The 26231-nt window shown below is 37.7% G+C and overlaps 1 protein-coding gene across 1 annotated transcript in view; it reads right to left on the bottom strand.

Moving 5' to 3' along the window:
- ACACA (acetyl-CoA carboxylase alpha) overlaps nt 1-26231 on the bottom strand; it is a 266326-nt gene that overhangs the window by 74439 nt on the left and 165656 nt on the right. Inside the window, exons 39-41 of the mRNA XM_021717048.1 lie at nt 23489-23692; nt 18467-18622; nt 16342-16488 (exon numbers count right to left, since the gene is read on the bottom strand). Of these exons, the coding sequence (XP_021572723.1) occupies nt 16342-16488; nt 18467-18622; nt 23489-23692 (507 nt within the window). The remainder of the gene's footprint in view (nt 1-16341; nt 16489-18466; nt 18623-23488; nt 23693-26231) is intronic.

Here is a 26231-nt window from a genome sequence, read left to right on the forward strand (position 1 = left end):
CTACAGAGCCAAGCTCCCTGTGGGAAACTAGAAAAAACATTTTAGTAAACTGCTCTAGGTTATGGTGAAAACAGCTGGTTTACTATGTATTTCGAAGCTGCCTCATTCCTTTTTTGGGCCTGCTCAAAGAAGATAGAAAAACCAAAGTCTAAATGTACTCAAGATACATGTGGAAGAATATCATAGCATTTAATTGATTAAATCCAGAATTCTCATTGTACTGCCCTGTATACTAAGACACTATTTCCTTCTTTTGTGAGATTCATTCCAAGAAACCTTCAATACATGAAGAGGCAGAAAGGGGATCAACTCTCATGAACTGTATACTTTTTGTGAGCCCAGGTCCTTTTATTGTCCTCTAGCATTTGATGAGAATAATAGAAACAATTGTTTACTGGCTTGCTTCAGGAATCTCCCAATTCTGAAAGAATTTACTATGCTTCATATTGCATCCTTATGAGCATCACTTGCTGCTTTCTTCCAGCATCAAAAAAAAAAAAAAAAGATGCAAAGAACTAGTCTCTTGCTGCACTATGATATATGCAAATCTCTTTCTGTTCAGCAGCATTTGACTAGTCACACAAACAAATGATATTGACTTAAAAGGCAGAAGTGACATGTCTCTCCCCAAACCCTCAGAGCCCTTTCCTGTTTTAATCTTCTTCTATATGAGAACTAGTCAATCCTTCTACTTGTTTATTCGCTGGTTCGATTTCCTTTCTAGTCACTCATACTCCAGTTTCAGCTGTAGTTTTTCATGTCTGCCTGTCTATTTCTCCTATACCTGGATAAGTAATGTTTGCCATTCTTTTTTCCTCCTTTCTGTCTCTCGCACCCCTCCCCACCCCCATCACTCGCCCCCAAACACAAAGCCTATCAGATGAGCATTCCTGGTCCTGCCTAATGGAGCCCAGCCTCATCTGCAGCCTTGGTCCCTCATCCCCAGGCTGCTGCATATTACCTCATTGGGGAACTGGCCATCAAGAAGGGCCATTAACAGATGTAAATAGCAGCATCCCTGGAAAGCCACATGTATCACCCAGACTCAACTGGGCCAGTGATCATAAGCTCTGAGTACACATTCCTCAATCCAATTGCACATCCACTGTAATCAGGCTGGTTGAAGTTTTCCACACAGCTATTTGTGATTCTTAGCATTAAGAAATATATATATATATATATATGAAACACCCACAGATAAATATAAGCTAGTTAATATATTATACCACTGGCCAGAAACAAACAAAAATGGATATAATACACAGAAAAAAATCCAATCACCTGAGATAAGATGTTATTCTATCTGCTCATTAAAGACAGAAATGAAGAAGAAATAGCTCATCCAAAAACCAGCATACAGAAACCCCAATTTTGGTTGTGGTTTTTAAGAAGCTAGTTAATATAATGCCTGTGTAGGGAAAAATATTTTATATGTCTTTTCAAGTGCCCCTCTAAATACAAATCTCTTTTGTTTTTTAAGAAAGAAAAGTTATTTCCTGTCTACTTTCCTCTAAATGCATTTGTAGCTAGGAAGATTGGGTTGTACACCAAATTTTATGATATATCAACCTTAGCCATCAAGGATAAAAGCAGCTTAGATACAGTCCCTGAAGAATCTACTTCAGCATTTGCGTGCTAATGTAAACATTGTGACTCTGTGGCACTGGGCAGGCAAATAATACTCTTATCTTTCATTACTACCTGGGGACTCTGTGTCACTTGGGCAGTCAGTTCAGCAATTGGCCAGGTCATTATGCTTGCAATATTGACTTCTAATTAGGTGTCAAAACAGCAGTACCAAGAACACACTACTCTTTATCAATGTCTTTCAAAAGTGTGTTCTTCATCGACCGCTCCCTCTCACCTTAAAAAGTACCATTACAGAATACAGTGTTATGTCAGTCTTCGTACAGTGAGATTCCTTAATGGAAGAGATTCAATTTTGAGTAAGCACAATGGATAAACATCAAAGAAAGCACCCGTTGCTCAATTTACATTAAAATTTAGATTTCAGCCAGGCTCAGTGGCTTAGTCTGTAATCCCGCGACTTTGGGAGGCTGAGGTGAGTGGATTGCCTGAGCCCGTGGGTTCGAGACCCACCTGGGCAACTTGGTGAGCCCTCAACTCTACAATAAATTAAAAAATCAACCAGGCGTGGTAGCGCGCGCCTGTAGTTCCAGCTACTTGAAAGGCTGAGGCAGAAGGATTGCCGGAGCCCAGTGGGTCAAGGCTGCAGTGGCTGGGAGCAGCCACTGCACTCCAGTCTGGGCGACAGAGTGAGACTCCAACCAAAAAAAAAAAAAAAAAATTTAGATTTCACTCCTAGTCAAAGGATATAGCATATATAATGGTGAACATGGGCTTTGGGGTCTAATAAACGTAGATCCAAATCCAGGCTCTATCAGTTATTAACTGTGTGAACTTGAGAAAATTATTTAACCTTATTGAGCTTCAATGTCCCTACATGTAAAATGAAGAAATGACACCTATGAGTTTGATAAACACACTATTGGAAGCAGAAATCTATTAAATTAATTTCAACATAAGAAGTTTGCCCTTTTCTCTCCTCTGACTCTGTCCAAATCCAAAAGGCTCATCCAAATTCCATTTCCTCAGTAAAGCTTCCCTCAGCCTAAAGAGACCCCTCTCTTTTCTGATCTCTACCCAGAACTTCACACAGAAAATTCATTTGTTAATTAATCATATACTGCATAGACTGCTTTTAGTTTACCTTCTTGAACCATTATATCATCTCCTCTAGTGCCTCGCAGGATTCCTACACATGATATGGGAGTAACACATATGTGCTGCTTTCATAGTCATTTCATTTTGTAAAATAAGACTTGGAAAATAGTCAAGACCATGGGCTTAGAATATTGTCCATCATTTATATTTAGAGATCACAAAATAAGAGTCCTGCATATCATTAAACTATTTTATTTAGAAAAACAGTAATAGCTACCATTAATTGAACATTGATTACATGCTGTACTAAACATAAAGTTGACAAATATTGATAGTAGTTAAGAGCTTAGGCCAGGCTCTATGGCTCAGCCTGTAATCCTAGCACTTTGGGAGGCCAAGGTGAGTGGACAGCCTAAGCCCACAAGTTCAAGACCAACCTAGGCAACTTGGCAAGACCTCGTCTCTACAATAAACTAAAAATTAGCCAGGCGTGGTAGCATGTGCCTCTAGTTCTGGCTACTTGAAAGGCTGAGGTGAAAGAATTGCTGGAGCCCAGCAGGTTGACACTGGGGTGGCCATGAGTGTAACACTGCACTTCAGCCTGGGCGACAGAGTGAGACTTCAACTCAAAAAAAAAAAAAGCTTAAGCAGTAGAGTCAAGCTGTCTTGGTTCAAACCTTAGCTTTATACTAGCTATATAACCTTGGATACTCAACCTCTTACAGCCTCACTTTTTCTAACTATAAAATGGTGACAACTGCACCTTTCTGGGGATATTATTGTGAGGAACACAATAGTAAATTAGTACAGAGCATGACATATAAAAGCCTTCAGCTGGGTGTGGTGGTTCACACCTGTAATCCCAGCACTTTGGGAAGCAGAGGCAAGAGGATTGCCTAAGTCCAGGGGTTAGAGACCAGCCTAGGCAACTTGGTGAGATCTCATCTCTACAATAAAAACAAAATAAAAACCTTCAAACAGTAGCTATCATTACTATTAACTCAAAGGTAGCTGCTATTATTGCCATAAGGAAACTGAGGCATAGAGGAATTAAGTAACTTGTGCTTATAGCTAATGTGAATTGTGTATTTTAAAAATAAGGTCCACACACGCAAAAAATTGGTATCTCCTTTACCAAATTTAAAGTAGATACCAATTTTTGTTCCAGACTAGTGCCACTGCCTTTAGCTGGATATAATATGGAAGATGAACATCAACTACAGCACAAACATAAATGTCACTGACCCCTAAATGCAACGTGGTATCCTGGATTGGATCCTGGAACAGAAAAAGGATATTAGTAGAAAAACTAATGAAAATGAAAGAAAGTCTGTAGTTTTTTTTAATAGAGTTGTACCAGTGTTGATTTCTTAGTTTTGATAAATATACCATGGTTATGTAAAATGTTAATATTAGAAGCTGAGTAAAGGGTATATGAGAACTCTCTCTACTACCTTTGTAACTTTCCTGAAAATTGGATAGCGAGGTCATTGTTAGTGTTCTGTACAGTCTTATAAAATGACAGTTATAAAGATTATGGATAGCATTTAAAAATACCCATGATGTAATACTAAATTAGAAAAAGTATACAAAATTGCACGCATACCACAGTAACTGTGAGAAGTCAAATAGTGCAGTGTTTAAGCAACAGACTCAGGAGTCAGATTCTGAGACTCTGAATCTGAATCTAACAGAAGACTTATTCAGTCTTCTATCCATATAACCTTTGTGCCTTAGTTTCTTCATCAGTAACTTGAGGATAGTAACAACTTACTCACAACCTGCTTGTTGTGAGGATTAAATACATGTTAAGTCCTAGAATAGTGCCTGACATATAGAAAGTGCATAGAATGTACTGCAACTAAGCTGGGCTCGGTGGCTCAGCCTGTAATCCCAGCTCTCTGCGAGGCCAAGGAGAGTGGATTGCCTGAGCCTATGGGTTCCAGACCGCCTGGGCAACTGGGCAAGACCTTGTCTCTACAATAAATCAAAAATTAGCTGGCGTGGTAGCGCGTGCCTGTAGTTCCGGCTACTTGGAAGGCTGAGGCAAATGGATCGCTGGAGCCCAGCAGGTCAATGCTGGGGTGGCCGTGAGCGTGCCACTGCACTCCAGTCTGAGATACAGAGTGAGACTCTGACTCAAAAAAAAGAATGTGCTGCAACTCTACAAATCTAAAAGCGTGCTGGGGGAGGTGTGACAAAAATAAAGAAGAAACATGGAAAAATGAGATGATAATTATTAGAATAATGTGAGTGTTGGGGTTTTCCCCAAATTTTCTGTAATGTGTTTATATTACATTGATAACTTTAAATTTTTATAAATTAAAAAAAAAATGAGCAAAAAAGACAACCAAAAATCTCTTCATTGGGTGACAGGCACATGGGAGTTTCTATTATTTATATCTACTTTAGTATATGTTCGAGCACTTCCATAATACAAAATTTTAAGGGGAGAAATACAAATCTCATTAGCCAACAGATTTGCCATATTTTAGAGAAACTGATTCTAGATTTCAGTCATACTACAATAGATCTTATTTATACAAAATTATAAAGACATAAACATATGAAAATTTTAAAAAATCAAGACTCACCTTAAAGGGAAAAGTATATCAGTAACTACCTTAATGTGTTGAGGCTATCATTTCATTAAAAAAATTTCACTGCAATGATGTGGTAGAATGTAAACATATGTATATATAGGTTTATACAATATTAATATCTCTACCTGAGAAGTAACTGCTTCAGTGTTTTTCTGGTCTGATGGTTAAATACATATTTATACTTTTAAAGTCAATATTTGTACAATAGACAAGAACAGTGCCTATCAGCTAAATACATATTTAGGACTGTACCACATGTATTACAAACATGTACTAAAATCGAAAGCTTATATTTATACAGAGCCTTTCATCTTGAAGGGGGCTAAGGAGCTTTACAAACCTATGTACATAAAAGGATGTGTGCACTGATAGGCAAGTAAGGTATCAATTCACCCACTCCCCTATTTCTTCCAGCAGTCCTGGGTAGGAACACATGGTGTCAACAGATGCAGGTCTGTAACAGCTGCAAAGACATATAACACAATAATCCAGTTGTGATGCACGGTCACTAAAAGGAGGTTTGCAACTTGAGAATAGCAACTGCTCTCCTCCAGAGAAGTACCACAGCCATTTTCAGCTTTGTGTTTTTAAATTATTCTCTACCAAACTCAACTAATCACTTGACAAAATTGAATTTGATACTGGAAATGGTTTCTGAATGCAAAATACTTTCTGTCTGATGATGAAAACTAGGTTGAAAACAACTGCCTTTCTGCCCTTGTTAAATTTAGGGGGAAAAAAGGATTACAACATTCAAGAGAAATGGTTCAAAATATTCTATCAAAGAATAGCTTTGTCCCAGAGGATTAGGTCATTACTTCAGAAGATAGTCATATTTCTTCCCTATTTATTTAGGACATTGTTAAGTTTTTCAGTCAAATTACTTTACATAGATGGGTCTATCTATATTATATACACAATGGAGACTTCATGTGAAAATTCTGCAGTCACTATAAAAGTATACACAAGTATGACAATGTGATTAGGAATGTGACGTTCGTTGATTTCATCTAAGCCCAAGCTGTCTTGTATAGTAACTGAAGAATAACATCCAAGGGAAATCCATCATTGAATCATCTTTTTTTGTCTTCTCTTTCTCTCCAATGTTTTTATCCAGGTGATACCTGGTGGAAATGACAGTCTAGGACTAAGAGCCGAAGGAAGAACTAAGAAATTAACAAAAGGATAGCCTGTAACCTGCTCATGAGTGGGCAGGTTTATGGTATAATGAGTTTTAGACACAGACTGGCAGTGCCAGTATCTTCTTCCCTAATCACTACCTCTCTCAGGCACTTTCTAACCAAGTGGTCCTAGGTACTTTTTTTTTTTTTTTTGATTTGGCATCTCATTCTGCCATCTAGGCTGGAGTGTTGTGGCATGCTCATAGTCACCATAGCCTGGATCTGCTGGGCTCAAGTGATCCTTCCACCTCTGCCTTCCAAGTAGCTGGAACTACAGGCACATGCCACCATGCCCAGCTAATTTTTTTAATTCTAAATTATTTAATTTCAGATTAAAAAAAATAACAGAACATCCCAATGAGTAAGTTTTTTTTTGGTTTAGGATTATCATGCTAAGCTAATTTTAGAAAAGGGATGAGGATCAAGAGAGCTACAGTGAAGCTAAGAATAATAAAAAAAAATATATGTTTCCCTTATATAAAAGTTCTAAGGAAGAAAATATTCCTTTGGCCACATTCTGATCCTGGAATAAACATGCTCAAGTGAGGGAGGAGGGGATGGGAAGGAGAAAGCAAGCAGAAGAGAGCAGTCTTATTTAACTGTTTTTATGTGGGTAAAATGATTTGTGCCACAGTATTTCCATAAGAAGTGGGACCATTATTTTCCTGTAGAAACACATTTGGTTTGAAAAGTATCACTGGACAAGACGTGAAAATCAAACCAAATGAATTATTCACAACCTCCGATCAGAGGTGATCATTATTTCTGATGCTCCAAACAGTGATTAGGATTCTGCCTTGAGATGTCATTTTCTCGCTGAGTAACACCAGTGATACAGAAAGGCATTATCTATCTATCCATATATGTATTTTTTTTTCCTCCTGGGAGGTCCTTGGTTTAATGTTACTATAACAGATAGTAAAAACATGATAATATTAACATTTATTCTGATGGTGCCCATAAATGCCATTAGTCTGACACAAAGTGTCAACACTAATCATGACCCAAAATTAACACCAAAATTGACATCAACATTAATTGTACTATCAGTGAGAACAGAATGTGAAAGCGCACACTTCCAAAAGCTGCCGTTGTTGCTACATAATAAAACAACAATATTAAGCTCAACAAAGAAATTTGCAGGAAAAGCTAAAGGGTAAAACATGCCAGCATTTTATTTGTTAAGGATGTAAGAAGCATCTATCAACTCTAGTTATGCTGTGGGAAGCAGAAAGGGAATATCTTTGCCATGGTTGCCTTTCTTATAACTCTACACTGTGACTTCAGTTGTAACAATATTTTCCTATACAAATTTAAATACAGGCTAGATTGTGGCTGAGGTGTTGAAGTTTTGTTATTTTCCATGCTGGAAGTCTAAAACTTGAGGGGTTTTTTGGGCATTGACTCCAGTAGCTATTGTTCTAATTCTGCTAATGCCAGGAAGATGACCACACTGCAAGGCTTTGGAGCAGCAATACAAAGAATCCTAGAATGTTAGAGCTGAACCAGACTTGAGTATCATTTGCATCAGAAAGATGAGAAAACTAAAACCCAGAGAAAAGGAATCTCAACTTGAGTTATTTTTTAGATACATAGCAAAATGTTAACTTTTGCCCCCTTTTGTATCTTGTATAGAATATCAAATCTGTACTTTTCATTAGATACTATCAAAAAATAATGATCAGAGCAATTTTTACTTGTTAGTCACATAATAAAATATATTTGATAAAGTATCAGAAAATACTGCAAAAGTCTTAAAAGATATATTTTTAAACCATAAGGCAATGGAATATTTGACTTAATCCATGCCATTTGGAAAACTCATGCTGAAAAAGATGTCAATGTCTTTCCATATTGTATTATCTGTCACATACCATGTTCCATTGTCTATTGTTGCATTATCACAAAAACAAGCTCAAAACAATTTTCTTAACAGCTAAAAAACTCTTTTTCATGCTTGGATAATTAAAAAATAACTGAACAAATACACTTCAATCCCTCTAAAAAATAAAAAAAGGGTACGAAAAATGTAACTTTCAGAGTGAAAAATTTTCATCCAGAGGTAATTCTTTGAAATGTGATCAAAGATTAGAAACAATAATTTTGAAGGGGAATTATTGCTCCCTATAATATTTATATACATGAAACCATGGTAATTTTACACCTGTACACACAGGAATTTAATAAGCATATGCATTATTATTTTTTTAAGCATGCAAGGGACCACATGTAAGCCAGAGGTATTTGAGAAATGGAGCACAGTATTAATTGGTTGATATGAAAATTAACCAAGTTGGTCTACTAAACTTCCAGAAGTCTTGCCCATTAATCATATGAATGAATGGTGAACTCTGGTGTTCCATGCTACACCTTATCCTCTGGTGTCATCTGCTGCTGTCCTGGTGTTCATTATTGCCTCTACTTGGAGATGTAAAGTTTCTTGAGTACTATGTAAAATTTCTAGGGTATTATGTCACATCCTCTTTCAACTTAATACATGTACAAAAAATGCTGGCAAGTGCATCTTTTTGTTTAAAGGTATCTCTAAATTTACTTTTGAAAGGAAATGAGGAGCCCTTCACAAGTGCTGTTTCAGTGGGTCAATGGATGCAGTAGGAGTCTCAAAGTCTGGTAAGCTTATGAAGCTTTGGTTTGCTACCAATGAAATGAGTCAAAATTAACTAATTAACCTGATGAGAAATCTCTAGCATCAATAACAGTCATTCAGAAAGAATTCTGAGAAAAGTACATGCATACTGAAAGAGTAGTGTCAAAAATTCATTAGAAGTAAGTCCATGAGAGGGAGATTTATTTTTCAAAATTAGTCTCAATTTTGAAAGATTATTTTAGATAAAAACTTGCAGCTAAATATGCTCACTTAGAATGGGGATAATAGAAGAAAAGCATATAATAATTTTAAATAAAACCAAATATTCCATACTATATCTTTCTCTATACTTATATATGTTACATACATAATATATCTTTCTCCATACTTAATCTCAAAGATTCAAAATTGGTTTTTTGAAGTCAACTTATAAAAATAAGACAAGCACAAATTATGAATGTTTATGTATAATTAGTGGTATGCGACTCTTTTCTGCTGAGGCTCTCAAAGCACTCACAAACATTCTCCTGTTTTCAGGAACAGACTGGTAGCAAAGACTGTTAGTCCCTTTTTATAAGTTGGATAATCAGTACACAGACCATGGTCCTGTTTTTCACACCCATTTTCCTTAGGTCTATTCCAGAGCTTACCTTCACCCTAACAATTGAAGTAAGCCTCTTTTCTAACTCATATCTAAAAGACTGACACTGAGTCAATTTCACACCAAGCATGAAAAGATAAACGAATTTCAAAAGAATAAAACAAAAGCACAGTAGAGTACATCCAAATTAGCTTCATATTCCTGGAGCTATTTTAAGATTAAATAGAGTAAAACAATTTACAAAAGTCAAATGTAAAATTAGAAAAGTATTTGGGACCTATGTGTTCATGAGAAATGGTCAACCCTTTTCTTACCACCCAAGCCCATAAATACATACACACTCTCTACAGGCAGAGTTTTACAGCATAATGGTTTCCACTAGAATTTGAGTCCAGGATAACCCAAGCAATTCCTTTGAGAGTATGGAAAATGTCAACGAAGGGAATTAAGACAGAGGGTTATGGTGGTTTTTCTAAAACAAGAGGTCCTGTGGGTTAAGAGGTCCAGCCTAAGAACTGTCAAAATGGATCTACTAATTAATTTCTTCTAATCTTTTAGGCTTATATAAGCTTACCAACTTCCTTTCCCTACCCAACTCCTAAATGGTTTTTTAAAAATACTCAAATTAGAGATTTCAAAGGATTATATAGCAACATATGAGTGAGGAGAACAGTTGAAATGGTAAGATTTGTTTAAGCTGGTCCATCAAGGAAGGAGTATTTGTCATATCACTCTTCATATTTTTCTGTATGTTTAAAATGTTTTACAATAAAACAATTAAAGAGATGCTATGCTTTGGTGGTACTGAATGTCAGGACATCACTAACAATTAAACAATAATTAAACATAGGTCTTAGTAGGGCGGAGCAGCTCCAGTACTGAATTCCTAGTCCCGACTATCCCTAACAGTTCATGCCTGAGAACATAAAGCAGAACTGAAACCAAAACACTAGTCATGATGGCAGTTAGTCTTTAAACTTTAATTTACACTACTTTATTTCCTTTTCAATCATCGTCTTCCTAAAAAAAAATTTAGACACGATGTAAGATCTCCAATCGCTGAGTTAATTGCAATTTCGTGTTGTAGGAACACTAGAAAAAGCCTGCAACACTGAATTTAAAAAAAGGGAAGTCCACCAGTGGATTTACCTCACCAAAGAGGGCAATTAAGAGGCTCGTCTGAATGCTAAGCTGCTGAGAAGGAAAAACTCTGACACCTAGTGCCCATCTGAAAAAATGAAGCCTTAGAGTTACCACAATTCTTAAATATGGTAGTCTTAAGTATGGTAGTGTGTTCGAAGGTGACCATCAAATTGCATTCGGTTTGGAATGTTTTTTTCTCCCAGAAACATTTTACAGAAAAAAAAATTTATACCATGCAAGAATTCCAGTCTCTGATTACAACTCTTTTTTGGGTATATATCTTGTACTTAATTTTTATAACTGCTTTTAAATACCATGTTTTCTCATCTCAGTTTTTCATTACAACAGGAATGTTGGGAGAGTCCATGTTCTGAAATGGTTAGAAAAACAGGGTCCTAATTTCTACCAGCACTAAAATTTTTTTTTTTTTTTTGAGTTGGAGTCTCACTCTGTCGCCCAGACTGGAGTGCAGTGGCCGCTCCCGGCCACCGCAACCTCGACCTGCTGGGCTCCGGCGATCCTTCCACCTCAGCCTTCCAAGTAGCAGGAATTACAGGCATGCGCTACCACACCCAGCTGATTTTTTGATTTATTGTAAAGATGAGGTCTCGCTGCCTAGGCGGGTCTCGAACCCACAGGCTCAGGCAATCCACTCACCTCAGCCTCCCAAAGGCGTGGGATTACAGGCTGAGCCACCGAGCCCGGCTAGCACTAAAATTATTAAGAAAGTTGTCTATCATCATATCTTACATCATTGCCCAATTTAGAGATCTTTGCTCTAATTCACAGAGGTGATAAAAAGAAATAAAAGAATGCTTATAACTTAGACCATACAAGAACATAGTCTGAAGAAGGCTAGTGTTTTCTTTGTCCTATCTGGCAAAGTTAAGTTGTTCTCTGTCAAGTCTGTTACAACCCTTGGCTTGATCTTAGCCTGAGCTTTTTAATAACAGGATTTAGTGTGAAAAGCAGCTGCACTGGATTGTGAACTGCTACTCGAAATGTTCCCACCTGCAATTACAGCTTCCACCAAATGATCAAAACAGGTTAGCAAACTGGCAGGAAAATGAAAACAATTCTACCAAAATTGAGAAGTGGTAAAGTAGAACTGTTAGATAGCTGCATTTTTTCTGTATCCAGGCTCAGCAGCACACATTCATCTAGCTGTATATTTACATACAGTGCTCATCACTGTAGCATCACAGTAACTAGAAATAAAATCAGTTTAGTCTATGTTGTAATCACATTTTCCTCAATTTTCAACTTTACTTGAAATTGTTGAGAAAAATCCTGGGCAACTCATCTTTGGAGCTATTTGCAAGTAACATAGTTCACAGATTTGTTCTACATCTTTTTCATTCCTATTCTAAATTCATACTCATGCCATTCAAATCTGACAATGAGAAAAATGTGCCTCTCCTATGCCTTTTCATCATGCAGGTGACATTCCTTTAGTCACATCTTTCTTCATGGGGATGGAACAACTAGGAAAATAGAAAGGAGGAAATGGCTAACACCACATCACTTTTCTATCTCCTGCTTATAACACAGGCATAAATGTTCAAAACGCAGGTCACATCTCTGCTAAAACAGTCAATATTCTTCCTCAAATTGCAAACAAGTTACCAAAACTAACTGGAACCAAATTGGGCCATGTTCTGGTCCCACCACTATTTTACTCACTATTCTGGAAAAAAAATAGAGAGGAGAGACTGGTTGCCCGTATATCTGATGGTCTGATAAGTCCAGGTTTTCTGCCTTTGATCGTTGAGAAAAGCATCTCAATTCATGGGAAAACCCTGCAGGAATTTCTTGTTTTATCCTTGTTTCTTATATCTGTGTGCTATCTTTCAAACCCAGAAACTCCCCTTCTTCAAGGTAATACAATACCACCCACGATGATGACCTGGGAGAGTCATCACTTTTGGAGAATACCACATTATGATGTTTTAATATCTATGTAGCATCAATTCATTTACATTGAGCCTTGGATTTCAGAACATTAACAGATCGATTTCTTATTCTTTTTTTTTTAAATAAAACTATTTCTCAAGGCTCTGTTCAGTTACCCATTCTCTTTGGGACAGGAGAGATTTGCTCCAAATCTCATCAACATGACTCTTTTCATTCCCCTCACATCATTCTTGGGGTAATATGTAGAGTGCCAGACTCATGACAAACTTGCTCTTTGGCCAAAGAAAATTAAACCATAGTAGCTGAAAGTCAACTTGCCCTGATAAAACTAGGCTCAGCATGAGGAAATACATTCTACTGACACCTCGTCAGCTCTTAGGCACAGCTGTCCCTCAGAGTTCCAACTGCTGAAACTCCATCCTTAGATTGATCAGTCTCTCAGTGGACATGCTCCATTGTATGTTCAAGCTATTGGTAACAGAGTTTGATGCTAATACTCCAGCCTCATTCCTGTCATGCAGAGCCCTATAATCTAGCAAAGGCCACTGACTGACTTCACCAGCCATTCTGCGCATTAGTCACTAACTGCTCACAAAAGAACATAAGTCTCACTCCTCTCGAGCTCAAAGGCTCAGAAACAGCAAGCTATACTCAGCCTCAATCCCAGTCAATCATTTGAAAAAAAAAAAGAGAACAAAGAAAATAGGCAGCTAAGGAAGGAAATGTACAGAACAAGAAGAGAGAACTGATAAAAAACCAAAACCTTTTAAATAAATACCATTGGCTTTCTGGTTTCAAAACTATTAAAGCACTGGGCAAAGTAGATATACTGGATCTACTACTCATAGTTATAGTCCTATGTAACTGTTTAAGACATCCCTTTCCACTAAGGTTTGTTAGGTCTTAAAAGGGTTAATAAAAACCTTTAATTTTTTAAAATTCTTGTGTGTGTGTGTGTGTGTGTGTGTGTGTGTGTGTGTGTGTGTGTGTGTGTGTGTGTGTGGTCTTTGGGTACAGAGTCCCGTATAATAAGACTATTTGTATTCATACTGGCAGAGTAAACACTACATGTTCATGCCCAGGCAGCTCTGTGCTTGTAATTTCAGCAAGAACAGAGCTCTGTCCCTCTGGGACTTTACTATTCCCCCAGTCTCCATTCGCTCAAACACGGAATGAGAACAGAAAGAAAGCAGGAGAGAAAGATCATGGCAAGAGGTTTCACACAGCACTGCAGCTAGCTTTCACGTGGCCAAAAATCTCATTTTGTGTTTTAATTACATTAGTTAAAACCATTTTACTCTCAGCCCCATGTTCACAAGGGTGCCTTCCATTGCTGAAGATTCCACTGTTCAATGAATCAGAATTTAAGTCTAGCACAATGAAGCTTTTCTTTGCTGTTGAGAGGCTCACTAAGCAGATGCTATACCCAGTGGCAGAAACCTCTGCTTCAACTTTGTGTGTTGACAAGTACATATCTATTCTTGTCAAAATTCTATACATCCTCCCTCCCCATCCTCTTGCCTTTGCTATTTGTCAAGGCACTAGATTAGAAGAACTCCTACAAGTCTGATACTCTCCCTCTGGTCCAATATTTGCATTCATCTTAATACCAGATCATCTACTTTTGTCATCCACTGGTATATTACTGAAACAGTCACATACCTTGCACATATAATGAAATTTTTTGAAAAATATATTGAACAAAATGGAAACAAACTGTGTATTATCTCCAAAGGTCTACCCAACCTGTTTATGGTAATACCCAAATAAAGATTACTCCTTCTTAGAAATAAGATTTACCTGAGGATTATATCTAAGGTTGAAATAAAAGCATCTCTCTTTTTAGGCTTGTAACTGTCATTATCATTGTTATTATTGGATATTAGAAGCATAGTTATAATTAGGAAGAATCTCAATACATGGAGGAGGGCAGAATATGACTTCATATCATTATTAATAGGTGACTATGTAAGAAAGGATGCTAAGGCTAGAAAATGCATTCTTGGATAATTACCAAAAAAAGGGTTGCTACTTTCTTTTATGTTTAAGTCTCTGGTTCTGACTGAGTCCCTTTAAAAAGAATACATTTGTCATCCTCACAACAGCACCAGGTCAAATGAGTTGAGTATAGAAAACATACTTAAAAAAAAAGAATGCATATTAATATGGCAAATAAGTATTCAAATAAAGAAAAACGCTAAGTCAAATAATACTTTAAGGCGGGCTCAGTGGCTTAGCTGTAATCCCGTGCCTTGGGAGACTGAGGTGAGTGGATTGCCTGAGCCTGCGGGTTTGAGTCCTGCCTGGGCAACTTGGCGAGCCCTCATCTCTACAATAAATCAAAAAATTAGCTGGTGTGGTAGCGCGCGCCTATAGTTCCAGCTACTTGGAAGGCTGAGGCGGAAGGATCATTGAAGCCCCAGCAGGTCGAGGCTGTGGTGACTGCGAGCGGCCACTGCACTCCAGTCTGGGCGACAGAGTGAGACTCCAACCCCCCCAAAAAACAGAAATAATACTTTAAATGTTATTATTACAGAAATCTCTAAATTTCAAACACATACAAAAACAGGGAAAATAAGTCATTCTCATGTACACCTATCTATAACTTAACTTCAATTACCAATTCATGACCAATCTTGTTTCATCTATACTCTCACCCTCATCCTTCCTTATTTGGAAGCAAATCATAGCATCTGTAAATATTTTAGTATGTATGTCTAACATAAAACATATTTTTTTTTTTCATAATTTCTTTTTTTTTTGAGTCGGAGTCTCACTCTGTTGCCCAGACTGGAGTGCAGTGGCCGCTCCCGGTCACCGCAGCCTCAACCTGCTGGGCTCTGGCGATCCTTCTGCCTCAGCCTTCCAAGTACCTGGAACTACAGGCGTGCGCTACCATGCTCGGCTAATTTTCTGATTTATTGTAGAGATGAGGTCTCGCCAAGTTGCCCAGGTGGGTCTCGAACCCGTGGGCTCAGGTAATTCACTCACCTCAGCCTCCCAAGGCGCAGGATTACAGGCTGAGCCACCAAGCCGGCTTTTTCATAACTTCTTAACTGAGTTCACTGTGTTAAAATAATTTCTTTTAAAAAGCAAAATCATAAAATCACTATCACATTTAAAAAATGAGTAATTTCTTGTTATTCAGTCCATGTTCTCTCTATAAAGAACACTACTAACAAGCCTACTATGCTGCCTACGCTACCTGAATCTTTGTGGGTTTTTTTGAGTCGGAGTCTCACTCTGTCGCCCAGGCTGGAGTGCAGTGGCACACTCAAGGCCACCACAGCCTCGACTTGCTGGGCTCAGGTGATCCTTAATGCCTTAGTCTTCCAAGTTGCTAGAACTAGAGGTGCATGCTACCCACCCAGCTAATTTTTGATTTATTGTAGAGATGAGTTCTCGCCAAGCTGCCTAGACCAGTCTCGAACCCGTGGGCTCATGCAATCCTCTCACCTTGGCCTCCTGAAGTGCTGGGATTATAGGCATAAGCCACCATGCCCAGCCCTGAATCTTAATCAATACTATTTAATGACCACCCCACAGAAAGCTGGTACTAGTGGACACAAATACAGAAGAAAGGAAAGGGGGGTTTCAATTACTTGCCTCATTTCCTCCTGGAAGCCTGTTCATGTGGACCAGCTGACCTTGATCATCCAATACCAGTTCAGTATATGTCAGTATGTCAGAAGGCAGAGGGGTTGATGGAAGGAATGCTTGAGTAGACATAGACTCCCAGAGTTTGATCAGGGACTGGTAGAGGAGAGAAGTTTGGCTAATCAGTGATAGCATTTCAATACACACAAAAACAATTATTAAGATTCAATCTGTTTTTTCCTTTCTTTTCCAAGTGTTCTGAAGAGAGTAAACATTAGACTAAATTCTCCAGATCCCATTTTCAGTTAAAATAGATTCACAGTTATTTTTAACTAAATAAGTAGTATCAACTCCTTTTTAAAGAAAAGGAAAAAAAAAATCCTAAAACAAACTTGCCAACAGAAGAATATCCCAGAAAGTGACATAAACGACATGACATCAGCTAATACAGCAAAAATCTAGGAAAGCCAAAATGAAATTTCTACTAGAGGTTCAGGGGAAGAATCTTCTTTTGAATATTTTTCATAGCCATAGACCCATAGAAAGGAGTTAACTCACTAGACATGCATGACTATTTGTAAATGTGCACATCAATTCTGCTCAAATCTGAAAAAACAGACAAATCCATCTACTCAGTTTAAAACCACTGTGGGCTGGGCTTGGTGACTCAGTCTATAATTCTAGCACTTTGGGAGGCTGAAGCAAGTGGATTGCATGAGCCCGCAGGTTTGAGACCTGCCCGGGCAACTTGCCAAGACCTCATCTCTACAATAAAATAAAAAACAGCCGGGCATGGTAGTGCACATCTGTAGTTCCTGCTACTCGGAAGGCTGAGGCAGGAAGGATCACCGGAGCCCAGCAGGTTGACGCTGGGGTAGCCCTGAGTGTGCATGCCATTGCACTCCAGTCTGGGTGAAGGAGTGAGACTCCAACTCAAAAAAAAAAAAAAAACCCACAATCACTGTAATTTCCATTTCCAACATTCCACAGATAAAACAAATCCTTGATGAAGTGGGAGCTAGTTTAGTTCCTTCTTTCTTTGCCTCAAAGCAACATTTAAAGGCCAGATGACTTATACATACCTGTATGTCTTGAACACTGTGTTTATGTCTATTATATAGGAAGAATTACATAGAATGGGATTTCTGTTTATAGCACTGGCATTGGGAAATGGAACCAAACCCTGCTTTTGGGCTAACAATGCTATAAAAGGGAAATAATGAATGAAGGATAGCTATGTTTCAAGAGAGAGAACTTGCAAACAAATGGCTACATGAAGGTAATTGCGTGCATTTGTGAACAACACAGGAATTCCAGATAGACTATTTACTGAGGCCATACATATTATTTTACCAAAATTCAAATGTGGTAATACTGGAAGTATTTGACTAGAAGACTTGGAAAAATTCTATATTCAAAAAAATTTTTTTAAAGAACAAATTCAGTATTCTTTTGATACCTTATGCTTTATTGGTTACATTTTCTGCTGGTGATATACTTTTCTTGCCTTCTATTGATAGAAGAAAAATCTGCAGCCCAGAGATGATTCACCATACAGATCGAAGGAATTTATTTTCATATAGAGGATGAGATTCATAATGTCATATTTTCTCATGCTAGTTTTTATTCAGCTATAATAAATCTCCCACAAAGGAACTTATACTTTAAACTGTATACCATAAACTCGATATCCATTTGTCTATGCTATCTATATTGATTCTCATCATATTAACCTAGGCTATCAACTAGACTGGGTTATCTTGGAAAATAGGAAAATGAGAACTAGAGATTCATACCTCTTTTTTTAATATCCATAATCTGAATATAGACTCGGGGAATATATATGTAACTCCTCACATAGGTCACTGTAAGCTACCACTAGAGGCATGTGGTCTTAGTTTACTCTTTCCTACTCAGAGACTTCTATTTTCACCATTCCTCCTATTAATTCATACAGAACCATCCAATATCTGGGTTGGCAGTCACCAATCCCCGGATGAAACAGAAATAAAAACAGTGTCAAGATTTTCCTGCCCTTTGGGAACACCTCTTTCTAGTCAAAGCTGCATCTGACGGAAATTCAGGAAAATCTTGCTTCCTAGGAATATGTCAGAGCCCGATTAGCTAACTTTACCTGCCGAAACATCTCTGGGATATCATATATGTATGTTGTCCCTAGGGATTGTGCCTGGAACCTCTTTGATTGAAGCAGATCTTTGGTCACATAGGGAGTATTGATTAACATTCCATGCAGTGGTCCCTGCTTGTCTCCATATGCCTGAAACATGATCTGCAGGGAAAAAAAGGATGGAATGGAGAGTTAAGAGACAGAGAAAAAGAAAAAAATCAGACAGCTGCCTAGAGGGGCTTTTTTCACAAATATTATCTCCTAAAAAACATTTTTGGTGGGCCAAGTAGCTGAGACATACCTTTTAACATTTGGTATTTAGTGCTATCACCTCTCTATAGATTAACTCCAAAAAAAGTGGTATGTAACCAGCCATACCTACAAAGTGTTCTCACTTTTAGATTAGTTGAAATCAACAAGAAAGCACAATGTAAATTTCACATCTCAGAGACAGACTGAAAATACTTGCCTTCTAAAGTGACTTGAATCCCATAAACTTAGAAATGAAGTTTATCAACTAACCAGTCTCAGCAGTCCTAGTATTTAAGGTAAGGAACAGCTATACACTAAAGATAATTCTCTTCTTTCTCCAGTGGTAGAAGATCAGATCAAGGCTCTATTAAATCATCTATGGTTTAGTCCACTTGAATAGAAGGTGCTTCATAAATATTATTAGTCACACAAAGGCTTCAAAGATTTCTGCCAGAAGTGGATTTCATCCATCCATGTAGACAGTTAATTTCTGTTAGTTCATAAGACATAGCCTCCAGTAAAATAACTATATTTTATTAAATTATATGTATTAAAAATATATACACATGTATATGTCTTTCCCCCAGAATACTGTCTACAACAAGTGAATGGCTATATTGCCATATAATGAAATCACTACACTGGTTTTTAATCATTTTTACTCAACTATTTCTAGAAGAGTACTTCATACTCCATATATTTAGATAGTTTTATTTGCTTATGAATATTTATAAAGGATGCCATAATTTCAATTCAATTAATATTTATTGAGTGCCCAGAGGTTGTATAACACTAAACTAGGCACTTTATGCATGAATACATACAATATAGAGTCCCAATGCAGTGAATACAAATGGAGATTGGAATGTAAGGATATGTGTATACCCACATATCTATTCAGGTCTTAAAAATAAGCACAAGTTTACCATTAATAAATAGATTTGTGTACCTGATATGTAGGTAGGAATAGATTTAAATACTTTCCTAAATAGTAGAGTTCAGCTAAGTGAATCTTTAACTTCTTGGTTCAGAGGAATAAAAGTGCTCTGCTGATTTATCAATCAGGTCCTATTCTGGGCAAAATTTCTCTCAGGCTGCTTAAAGGCCCACAGACTAGAGTTCCCAGTCCTCTTCCACAAGACCAGTGGGAAAAGTCACCATGTGGGAGGTGGAAAAGTCACCATCTTAGGGATGTGAGAGTAGACACTGTTTTAAGAAATTCATTGTGTTAAGTAAGTCAAGGAACAATATGAAAAAACTGGACTCAGAGGCGGTAAGCAGACTCAAAATAAGAAAAGGGGGAAAAAGCAGCAGGTTCTTAGAACTATATTTCTTGTCTGTTAAGAGAGACAGGATCTGTGAGTTTGAGACTCAGTTTTGCCAAGCTCTGAGATAAAGATAGACTGGTCATAGTTAAGTATTATAGCTGTGCACTAAGGAAGAGGGTGGGAGAAAGCCATCTTGGTACATACAATGCTGGTAGAAATTTAAAGTGGTACAAACATTTTGTCAAACAATCTATTAAGCATAGTAAGTTAAGCATAGTAAGTGTATGCTTAACTTATAAAGTTGAGACCTTCTTGTACTCACTCAAGAGAAACGAAAACATATTTACACAAAGGTTTGTAAAGACATGTTCTCAGCAGCCTTAATACTAATAGCTCATACTGGGAAATAAAACCCCAAATGTTCACCAACAGCTAAGTGAATATAAAAATTTCAATAAATTCATAAAATGGAATACCACCCAGCAACAAAAACGATCATACTTATAACCTATGCAATATAGATGAAACTCAAAAACATGCTAAGTAAAAGAAGTCAGATACAAAACAGTACACATTGTCTGATTTCTTTTATATAAAATTCTAGAATGGGCAAAGCTAATATATAATGGTAGAAAGCAGATCAGTGGTTGCCTAAGATTGGGGTTGGTACCTCTATTTTGACTACAAAGGAAATTGAGACAACTTTTTGGGGTGACAAGATGTTCTCTACCATGATTGTGACAGTAGTTACACAGTGCATACAGTGCGTACATTTGCCAGAATGAACTGAGCTGCACACATAAAGTGGGTCCATTTTATTATATGTAAACCATACCTCAATAAAGCTGACTTTAAAATGCTATTTCCCACTTACACCATATACTGGAAATCAACTCATTTGTGCAATCGACTACCCAAATCTCTTTTCCCCACTATGAATGCCTGACATCACAAAGACTCCACAAAGAAAACAAAACAAAATAAAACTCAAACCAGTCAACCTTGTTCCTTATTGGGTGACTAAATAAATAATGTGCTAGGGCAAGAGGTTGATGGTAATGGATAGTAATGCAAGTCCCTGAATTCTCAGCTCATTTATGTTAATTCTATTTTCTACTATAATAAACACAGTAATTAAAAACAGAAAAAATGTTTTACAAGTTCATGAAAATATGTACATATTTTATATATCACACACCTTTCACCAGAAGCCATCAAAAAGGCTTCTCTTAGAAAACCTCTGGTCTGGCCGGGCGCAGTGGCTGTCGCCTACAATCCCAGCACTTTGGAAGGCCGAGGTGAGAGGATTGCCTGAGCCCACGGGTTCAAGACCAGCCTGGGCAACTTGGCGAGACCTCATCTCTACAATAATAATAAAAAAAAAAAATTAGCCGGGTGTGGTGGCATGCGCCTATAGTTCCAGCTACTTAGAAGGCTGAAGAAGGATCGCCTGAGCCCTGCAGGTGGAGGCTGTGGTGGTCGTGAGCAGCGTGCCACTGCAATCCAGCCTGGGTGACAGAGTGAGACTCCGACTCCAAAAAAAAAAAAAAGAAAACAACCTCTGACCCATATAGTCTGCTGCCTTAGAAACCTGTACTTAGTATATGATAGCACATAACATGCCACAGTGAAATTATTTGACTTCTTCATTGTGATGTAAAGTTCTCGAGTAGAGTTTGCTTTTTATCTTTGTTTGCATAGTGTCTGACACACTATAAGTAGTCAATAAATGTTAAACTAAAGACCAAATGAATGAACAACAGGCATGGTTCTGTATTATCTTAAATTCATGTATGATGCACTAAAGAAAGGGAAAAATCATTTGGTAGTAAGCACGAGGTAGGCATTAGGAGCACAGGAACTGGGTAAGAAGCTGCTCCTTCTTCAGTTTCCACCTCCAGTCATGGGTTTACAAAGTTAGTTCCCATGCAGTTTGGCTCCTTGAACTCTCTCAATTGAAGCACCTGAGAAAGACCTCTTCTTTCAGGGCTTCTTAAATACGCAGGACCCTTAGTAAAAGGGGTGTCCCTTCAGGCTGGTGGCTCTTTCATTCTCTCAGATACTTATGGAGCACTTATTTAGTGCACCAAGCACAGTACTAAACCCTGATTGAAGGGCTCTGTGCCTTTCATGCTCCTGTGTCACCACTAGCCAGCATGAAGGAAATCTCAGAGCTTTCTAGTAAAAGAAAGGGAAAAAAAGTAGTTATGAGAACAAACATTTATCAAAAGCATTAAAATCTCAAGTGGCCATCTTATTTTTCACAAGAATAGACCTGCCTTGAAGCCATTGTAGAAGTTAATTAAAAACATCCCTGCCCATGGAAAGCTTTGACTGAAAATGTCTTTTAAGGTTGTCCTAAAAGACATCAAATGCAGCAAAAATTATCAAATACTCTTTCTCATACACCACTCAGGTCTTGCATGCTCGCTCTCTGTTTTAACCGCTCATTTCTCACAGGATAGATTTCTCTAGCCATCTAACTGGGAATCAAAGTACAAAATGAAAGGTCATTCTGACAACTGTCCAAATTGAGATTTTTAAAAAATTCATCTTCAAAAGACTGACAAAAATGTCTTTTCCTATTTCTATTTCTGGATTTATATGGATATAGATAAAAACAAGAGACATATAATCTCTCCCTGGCACCCAATACACAGAATAGACTGAAACCCTTACTTATATATACTGGAGTACGGTCATCCTTTAATCAGAAGGAATGCACCTCTAGAGTTCAGGGCAAAGCTCTAAAATAATGTCCCAGTTCTTAAAAGATGTGAGCAATGCTAAACCAACTTAAATCTAGTATTATAGCAAATGGCCAAAAAATAGTTAGAAACTAAGGTAGTAAACATTAAAAGAGAATTCTCTGTTATCAAAAATCAGTCTACTGAGTCACTTTCTAATTTTCACATTCTCAATTTTTCTACCTGAAAATGGGTTAGAGTTTGCCACTTTGCTTTTGTATAATATGATAGCCTGAACTCTGAAGGAAAGATGTGTGTATAAACAGAATAGCATAACAGATAAATATGGCAACATCACTGCTTGATAGTGCCTATGCAACTATAGTATGTTGAAATTTTCTTTCTTTAACATAGAAATTGATGATATATTCCAACAATTCCCCTTTGTTTACTTGCCAACGAGTGGTTTAACTCCACTGAAAATATAGGAAAGAAAAGACTAAACTGCCGAAGTAGTCCACGAGCCCTCTAAAAGAGCCTTAAATTGTGGAACCACTAGAGTCAGGTTCACTAGGCATCTCAGTGCTCACCAATATGTGACAAAAGGTTGAGCGTTTTATAACATCCATGATATCCACATAGGCACATTTTATAAGGCAAATGAAGTTTTCAAATTCATAGAACCATTTAAGCTCATATAGACTAATCCCACCAGGTAAACTAATGGGATTTGTTAGTTTGGGTCTTGTCCTATAACAAGGACAAGTGGCTTATCTGTAGGACCAAATCAAAACTCTGAGGAGTCTGCTTGACTACTGTACCTGTGCTGTCCTGGAGTCAGTCACTTCTTTGTATAGGCTGATGTCCAAGTAATAGCCAGACTCGTTTGTCAGGAAGAGGCGGATAGGAATTGCTTTTCCAGTTGGTGTCAGGCGAATGTTGATTTTCAGTTCTGCCTGGAGGACGCGCAATTTCCACAGCCGACTTCCGTAGCGCATTACCATGCTCCGCACAGATTCCTCGATCTGACACAGACATATCACCAAGCACAAAACTTAAATACCTTGAAACTAAGACCTGTTTCAGGCCTGCCCATCTTTGGGAAGGAAGGGTTGAAAAAAAGATGCTGGCTTGTGGAGATGTACACTATTATATATTCCTTACAAAAAAGCAGTGAGATAGTGTTTTCCAAACCCTACTCTTCATTGGAATAAGTCTGGGACAATTTCATGTTGGCCTGGCATTTGAGCAGCTTTCTCTGGCTGCTCAAATGCCAGGCCAGATCTGTGCAACTCCTTCCACTTTCCCAATTATATTAATATTCTATATCAAAGATCTGCTATATCTAAAATTACAAGTCATGGGATTTAAGAGAAAGCCCCAAATAAGAATAAAATCTTTAGTTAAATAGCTATTAAGTAGCATTTATATGCATGGTAACTATGTTTCATTGCACTTATGGAAACTTAAATCAACATAGCAATTACCACATGAGCTTTCTTCCATATAATTTTATTAAACTTCATAATATATGTCTCTTGGCAAATTGCACAAATTAAAGAAAGGCAATTTGTAGGTGGTGCTAGAACATTCTCTCTAAACAGAGTTCTGAAGCTTGGTCACTGCCAAGTCCATATGGAATTAAAGGAGATGGGGCAGATGATCCCTATTTTCTTTAAGCTTTATACCAAGGCAGCTTAGTGCTCTTAGTATTCAAGGTTGGGAGAGTTATTTTCATCAAATGGCCTTAGATGTGACTTATCATTATTAATATGCTAAAGTAAAACCTTTTTTTTTTTCCAATATGGCTACAGGCAGCTAGAACATACTATTCAAAATTTCTATTTTCTTACTGTATCTTTCTATAATGCTTTCTCAACTTCATCGCAAATTTAAAAAATCTCTCATATTACCCTTCCTCTGGTGTTTCTCCAATAGTATGTACTACCTTTGCAGTTTGTTTCTGTATCACAGAATTTTAAGTTAGAATGGGTTTAAAGAGTTGACCTCTTTATTCACACACTTGCTTGTTAACCAAGAAATAGTTATCCACTCTTTTTTTGATGGGAACAAAAGTCAACGATCTCTATGTACAGAAAATTGACAGCTATCTATGATTAGAAATGCAGAGCCAGGGTATACAGGTGTTAAGAATGTAGGCAGAGAAGCTGATCTCAAAAACTCATTGAGGCAGGGCTCGGTGGCTCAGCCTGTAATCCCTGTACTTTGGGAGGCCGAGGCGGGTGGAGTGCCTGAGTCTGCGGGTTCGAGACCAGCCTGGGCAACTCGGTGAGACCTCGACTCTACAATAAAATAAAAAATTAGCTGGGCAACTTGGAGAGAACTTGTCTCTACAATAAAATAAAAAATTAGCTGGGCAACTTGGCGAGACCTTGTCTCTACAATAAAATAAAAAATTAGCTGGGCATGGTAGTGCATGCCTGTAGTTCCAGCTACTTGGGAGGCTGAGGTAGAAGGATCGCCTGAGCCCAGTAGGTCGACGCTGGGGTGCCCTCCAGCCTGGGCGACAGAGTGAGACTCCAACTCAAAAAACAAAAAAACAAAAACAAAAAAACTCACTGAGAAAAGGTAAGCCAAATCTAACAGTGTCCAGGCCATGCTTTAAGTCTCCTAGCTTCATTAGTGCCAGAATACTTGGGAGAAGTGTTGCTTAAACTAGATGATGAGATATGACTTTCCTAATAGGCAAAAGCAATCCATTATTAGCCTGGAATATTGAGGAAAAGTAAAAACTATTTCTCAGGTTTTAGATACTAAGTTCAAAAAGAAAAAGTCCATGACTACAATTGTTCTTGAAAAAAGAAGATATTGGTTCTCCCATCCAAACTTCACAATATCATGACAGAAAAGTTAGAGGAAGCAGAAATAGAGAACAGCTTGTTTTTATTACACCTGGGGTGAAAGGTCAAGTACAAAATCACCTTGTTTACTCTCCTTAAATTATATAGAATAATATAGAATGCATTTTAGAATAGAGCCTCAGGGAAAAAATATACATAATACATGTGAAATTCCTTATCAGCTAAATTCTCTCCCTGTGGAAAAATGCTAAAGAGAAATAGGTTAGACACTTTGAGAAGGAGCATTATCTCACTAGGGCCACCAGATAAGTAACATTTGGTACACAGAAGCAATAATTTAGCCAAAATGCTTAATAACAGCAAAATTAATTATTTCAGATGAGAAATTCTAGGGAATAATATAAAACAGGGCCACTATCATGGTAAATATAACCAAACAACTACCAACAAAGGAAAATTAAGAAGTTGTTTTACATTTTGCACAGCTTATAAATGACCAGCAAGCTAATGCTATACCACCTTCAGTTCTGAGGCCCATTTCTAATGGCTATATCAAATTGTTGACACTGTCCTTGAAATTCAGTCTTTTTTTTTTTTTCTTTGAGTTGGAGTCTCACTCCATTGCCCAGACTGGAGTGCAGTGGCCACTCCCGGCCACCGCAGCCTTGACCTGGCGATCCTTCCACCTCAGCCTTCCAAGTAGCTGGAACTACAGGCGCGCTACCACACCCAGCTAATTTTT

Source organism: Carlito syrichta, unplaced genomic scaffold (genome assembly GCF_000164805.1).
Source record: "Carlito syrichta isolate Samal-C Ts95f unplaced genomic scaffold, Tarsius_syrichta-2.0.1 Scaffold309200, whole genome shotgun sequence".
NCBI lineage: Eukaryota > Metazoa > Chordata > Mammalia > Primates > Tarsiidae > Carlito > Carlito syrichta.